Raw genomic sequence first — 6,491 nt, forward strand, 5'->3', positions numbered from 1 at the left:
CCATCTTCCCTTACTATACACACTGTCCCACAGTTACACCCCCCATACCATCTTCCCTTACTATACACACCGTCCCACAGTTACACCCCCCCATACCATCTTCCCTTACTATACACACTGTCCCACAGTTACACCCCCCCATACCATCTTCCCTTACTATACACACCGTCCCACAGTGACAGTCCCTTACTCTCACACCATTTGGCCTTACTATACACACCGTCCCACAGTGACAGTCCCTTACTCTCACACCATTTGGCCTTACTATACACACCGTCCCACAGTGACAGTCCCTTACTCTCACACCATTTGGCCTTACTATACACACCGTCCCACAGTGACAGTCCCTTACTCTCACACCATTTGGCCTTACTATACACACCGTCCCACAGTGACAGTCCCTTACTCTCACACCATTTGGCCTTACTATACACACCGTCCCACAGTGACAGTCCCTTACTCTCACACCATTTGGCCTTACTATACACACCGTCCCACAGTGACAGTCCCTTACTCTCACACCATTTGGCCTTACTATACACACCGTCCCACAGTGACAGTCCCTTACTCTCACACCATTTGGCCTTACTATACACAATATCCCCAAATTGCAGCCCCTTTCCCTTTTCATCAGCAAAACATGGGATCCCTGGCCTTCCTCTGTGTTCCCCCCCATGTAAATGCCAGGAAAGAATTGTGGGAGACATGCATGAGTTGGGGGGAAGGGGGGTTGGCAGGGGGTCTATATGCCCGCCCTTGCTGTGGGGTCCCCCCCTTATATATATATGCCCCTGCCTCACTGTATATACTGCCCTAGAGTTACAAGTCCCCAGCTTAAATATACACATGATCCCCAAATTGCCTTACTATTATTATTATTATTATTATTAACATTTATTTATAAAGCGCCAACATATCCCGCAGCGCTGTACAATAAGTGGGTTTCATACAGAGTAACATATAAAGCAACCAATAACTGAAGAGAGCTTCACCTATACACAATACCCCATAATAACAGCCTATTTCTCTGCCATTATCTTGCCTTACTATACACACTCCTGCAAAGGATCTATTTTGACCACAAATTGTGTTTTTCCCTATATTCCAACCAAATGCAAATAATTGGGGAAATCAAAAAGTCCAGTGCAGCAGTGCATCCTGGGAAATTGGGGTGTTATCCCCGACCAGAAACATTTCTTCCCAATGAAATATATGAAGTCCCTATGATTACTGAGCTGATTCAAATAAACCCAGAGACAATTCTGTTCCCCAAGGACGGGCCGTAACAATGTGCGTTCCCTGCCGGCTCGTATAATCACCCCTGAGGCAAATTAACCCCGAGAGCGCGAGTGGCTATTGATGTGGAGACGCCGCTTGTGCCGTGGAAGTCAATGAATCCGTTTAACCCGAGAGATATTTGGGCTTTTAATTGATTTAAACACTAAAGTAACCTTTAATTCATTCCTTTCATGGAAATCCCCTCCTTGGAGAAGCCACGGAAGAGTTACCCTTTAATGTAAGGACGACCCTCATCCTGCAGCACAAGGCACTGTAGCGACGCACCGTGACAAGGGAGGGAGCAGAGCAGCTGTGTGCCCTGGGGCACTGACTCCCATGGTACAGGTACCGGCACCCAACATACACAGCTCTGCAACAAAGTCCATTTAACTTCTCCCTGTGCTTCTGCTTTCCCTACAACTATACCATAATACACAGCTACTATCCCATAATACCCAGTTACTATACCATAATACCCAGCTACTATACCATTATACCCAGTTACTATACCATTATACCCAGTTACTATACCATTATACCCAGTTACTATACCATAATACCCAGTTACTATACCATAATACCCAGCTACTATACCATTATACCCAGTTACTATACCATTATACCCAGCTACTATACCATTATACCCAGTTACTATACCATTATACCCAGTTACTATACCATTATACCGAGTTACTATACCATAATACCCAGTTACTATACCATAATACCCAGCTACTATACCATTATACCCAGTTACTATACCATTATACCCAGCTACTATACCATTATACCCAGTTACTATACCATTATACCCAGTTACTATACCATAATACCCAGCTACTATACCATTATACCCAGTTACTATACCATTATACCCAGTTACTATACTATAATACACAGCTACTATACCATTATACCCAGTTACTATACTATAATACACAGCTACTATACCATAATACCCAGCTACTATACCATAATACCCAGCTACTATACCATTATACCCAGTTACTATACCATAATACCCCACTACTATACCATTATACCCAGCTACTATACCATTATACCCAGTTACTATACCATAATACCCTGCTGCCATACCCTAATACTCTTCTGCTATACAATAATATGCAGCTACTATATCATAATAACCAAGTACTATACCATAATACCCCGCTACTATACCATAATACCCAGCTACTATACCATAATACCCCGCTACTATATCATAATACCCAACTACTATACCATAATACCCAGTTACTATACCATAATACCCAGTTACTATACCGTAATACCCAGCTTCCATACCATAATACTCTTCTGCTACACCATAATACCCAGCAACTATATCATAATAACCAAATACTATACCATAATACCCAGCTTCTATACCATAATACCCAGTTACTATACCATAATACCCAGTTACTATACCATAATACCCAGTTACTATACCATAATACCCAGTTACTATACCATAATACCCAGTTACTATACCATAATACCCATGATAGCTGCCAGGGACATTTATAAGAAGAAGGTGCAGCGTCGATATCTCATTGCACCCAGGGTCCAGCACTTTGGGGTAACTCGGCTACATCTTTATTATGGTGCTGGTTCTGTCTGGGGTGGGTATAAGGTACAGAACCAAGGTCCCATTTGGATTTTACAAGGTGCAAGTAGGGGGGGGGGGACTCACCACAGAGAAGTTCTGCGCAGAGCAGCTGTCCCCACTAAAGTTGCAGCTCTTCAGCATCTCTGCCAGCTGATGCCCAGTCCTGTTGACAATGTCCAGCATGTCGGGATCATCGTACATTAAATCCGAGTCCCGGTGCCCTTCCCGGTCTTTGGGCGGCAGGCCGGTCAGATTAGCCAGGTGATAAATGTCAGGATCCGTCAGAGCCGAGTGGCGGAAGCGGTTGATGTTGCAGATGGTGATGGCTGGGAAAATCATCTCCCCCATCACCTCCTCATCCACGGCGGTGACATGGGGGTGCTCCAGGTAGTACAAAGCGCATTTGGCCACCTGGTATAGAAAAAACAACAGCGACGCCAAGAACGCCAGTGCCCACAGGCTTTGCTTGATGCCCAGTCTGCCAGTTTGAAAGATGTGCCGCAGCCCATGGAGGGTGCTAGTGCTGGCGAAGGCGGCCAAGTCCCGTCCGGCCGCTGGTACCTCGTCCCCAATCAGACTCTCCCTTTCCCCTTCCTCCTTCTCCTTCTGATTCCCATCCTCATCGGCAAACTTGATCTTGCACACTATCTCGATGGGCATTGGCAAGAAAAATTGGGGAGACAGGGTTAAGGGGCCGTAGAGATGCTGCTAGAACCCCCCCTTGACCCTGCTCCCCCTTTTTTAGGATCAAACTGCCCTTTTTTCTTTATAATGGAGCAGAGAGGAGAGACTGAAACCCCTCCAAAAAAAGGGACTAAAGGAGAGACAGAGTCCAGGGAGCAGCTGAGGGTCTTGGTGCTGGCTCTTCGCTGCTCGTCCTCCTTCCCAGCTCTAAGGGTTTGTCTCCCGGTGACTTTGCTGTATCTCGGCAGGCACAGCTGTGAGCGAGGGATGGAAATCTTGTCTCCTCTTGTGCTTTCTCTCCCCGGCACAGGCGGCAAAGCCTCTACACAAGTGCTACAACAATCCCCTGGGTGCGGGAGGGAGAGGGATCCCCATGTTACACCACAGAGGGGGGGCAGAGACAAGAGAGAGTGTGTGTATTGTGTAGATGTGAGTGTGAGAGTGTCAGAGAGTGTGAGAGAGAGAGAGAGTGGGGGGGAGAGGAGAAGAGAGCGCAGGAGAAATGTGAATGAAAAGCCTGAAGCAGCGCTGGGCAGCGAGTCCCGGGCAGGCGGAGTGAGACGGCACACTCTGTTCCCAAGTCAGATTGCCACACTTGTTTGAATGAGTGAAACTGGTGAAGCTTGGCACTCGCTTGTGCCGTCTGGAAGCCGTGCCAGCAGAAGGGACGCCTGTGCCGACTCACTACAACTGCAGTTCTAGCCCCCCCTCCCTCCCCTCAATCTGCATTTGTTTCCTCATTCCCTCGCAGCCGGGACAGGCTGAAATGGGAATAACCATGGGGCAGCGAGGGGGGCAGGATCCACCTGTGGCGCTCCGGCAGATAAAGGGCACATAAACCTGCAAATAAAACTGTGCCTGGTGAAAGGAAATGTCATTCTAAGCAACTTCCCAGGGTCCGTTCATTACAAAACAAGGCTTTAAAGTTCCGTGTAAATGGCGTTGCTATGAAAGCAGCGCCTGTGCCGCTCTCTGCTCTGCTGGTTCTGACTATTGCAACGATGTAGCAGCTGACCAACCAATGAATTATTTAACAACATAATAATAATAATAATAATAATAAAAATACTAAGACTAGTGAGACTCTGGATAACAGAGTTATTGTACAGAGCTCCTAGGGGAGTCCCGTGGTGTAACAATCCTGTCCTGGATTTTTTTTTAACCCTTTTTCCTCTTCACTAAATGGGAACTGAGAAATAAATATTCTCACCTCCATATTTGTTCAGTCAAAAAAATACAATCCATTGTGTGTTTCAAGGAACTTTCCTATTATTCCATATTGATTTGTATTTTACCAACATAGATTATGGACCCTATAAATGGACAGGTTTTAATAAAGGATAAGCTTTCCCAACCCAACACTAATGAATTTACTGTGACAAAAAAGATGGTGGTATTATACATGGAATTGGCACTGTATTTATCCTGCTGTGGGTTCTGGGGTATTATACATGGAATTGGCACTGTATTTATCCCGCTGTGGGTTCTGGGGTATTATACATGGAATTGGCAATGTATTTATCTTGCTGTGGGTTCTGGGGTATTATACATGGAATTGGCACTGTATTTATCCTGCTGTGGGTTCTGGGGTATTATACATGGAATTGGCACTGTATTTATCCTGCTGTGGGTTCTGGGGTATTATACATGGAATTGGCACTGTATTTATCCTGCTGTGGGTTCTGGGGTATTATACATGGAATTGGCACTGTATTTATCCTGCTGTGGGTTCTGGGGTATTATACATGGAATTGGCACTGTATTTATCCCGCTGTGGGTTCTGGGGTATTATACATGGAATTGACACTGTATTTATCCTGCTGTGAGTTCTGGGGTATTATACATGGAATTGGCACTGTATTTATCCTGCTGTGGGTTCTGGGGTATTATACATGGAATTGGCACTGTATTTATCCTGCTGTGGGTTCTGGGGTATTATACATGGAATTGGCACTGTATTGATTCTGCTGTGGGTTCTGGGGTATTATACATGGAATTGGCACTGTATTTATTCTGCTGTGGGTTCTGAGGTATTATACATGGAATTGGCACTGTATTTATCCTGCTGTGGGTTCTGGGGTATTATACATGGAATTGGCACTGTATTTATCCCGCTGTGGGTTCTGGGGTATTATACATGGAATTGGCACTGTATTTATCCCGCTGTGGGTTCTGGGGTATTATACATGGAATTGGCACTGTATTTATCTGCTGTGGGTTCTGGGGTATTATACATGGAATTGGCACTGTATTTATCCTGCTGTGGGTTCTGGGGTATTATACATGGAATTGGCACTGTATTTATTCTGCTGTGGGTTCTGAGGTATTATACATGGAATTGGCACTGTAATTATTCTGCTGTGGGTTCTGGGGTATTATACATGGAATTGGCACTGTATTTATCCTGCTGTGGGTTCTGGGGTATTATACATGGAATTGGCACTGTATTTATCCTGCTGTGGGTTCTGGGGTATTATACATGGAATTGGCACTGTATTTATCCTGCTGTGGGTTCTGGGGTATTATACATGGAATTGGCACTGTATTTATCCCGCTGTGGGTTCTGGGGTATTATACATGGAATTGGCACTGTATTTATCCCGCTGTGGGTTCTGGGGTATTATACATGGAATTGGCACTGTATTTATCTGCTGTGGGTTCTGGGGTATTATACATGGAATTGGCACTGTATTTATCCTGCTGTGGGTTCTGGGGTATTATACATGGAATTGGCACTGTATTTATCCTGCTGTGGGTTCTGGGGTATTATACATGGAATTGGCACTGTATTTATCCTGCTGTGGGTTCTGGGGTATTATACATGGAATTGGCACTGTATTTATCCTGCTGTGGGTTCTGGGGTATTATACATGGAATTGACACTGTATTTATCCTGCTGTGAGTTCTGGGGTAT

At 45.1% G+C, this 6,491-nt stretch overlaps 1 protein-coding gene across 1 annotated transcript in view; it reads right to left on the minus strand.

Moving 5' to 3' along the window:
- The window catches only part of asic4 (acid sensing ion channel subunit family member 4), a 122,481-nt gene extending 118,058 nt beyond the window's left edge, over window positions 1–4,423 (minus strand). The window contains exon 1 of the mRNA XM_031893271.1: window positions 2,978–4,423. Within this exon, the coding sequence (XP_031749131.1) occupies window positions 2,978–3,553 (576 nt within the window). The 5' untranslated portion in view covers window positions 3,554–4,423. The remainder of the gene's footprint in view (window positions 1–2,977) is intronic.
- Window positions 4,424–6,491: the final 2,068 nt, after the last annotated feature.

This window comes from Xenopus tropicalis, chromosome 9, assembly GCF_000004195.4.
Source record: "Xenopus tropicalis strain Nigerian chromosome 9, UCB_Xtro_10.0, whole genome shotgun sequence".
NCBI classification, from domain to species: domain Eukaryota; kingdom Metazoa; phylum Chordata; class Amphibia; order Anura; family Pipidae; genus Xenopus; species Xenopus tropicalis.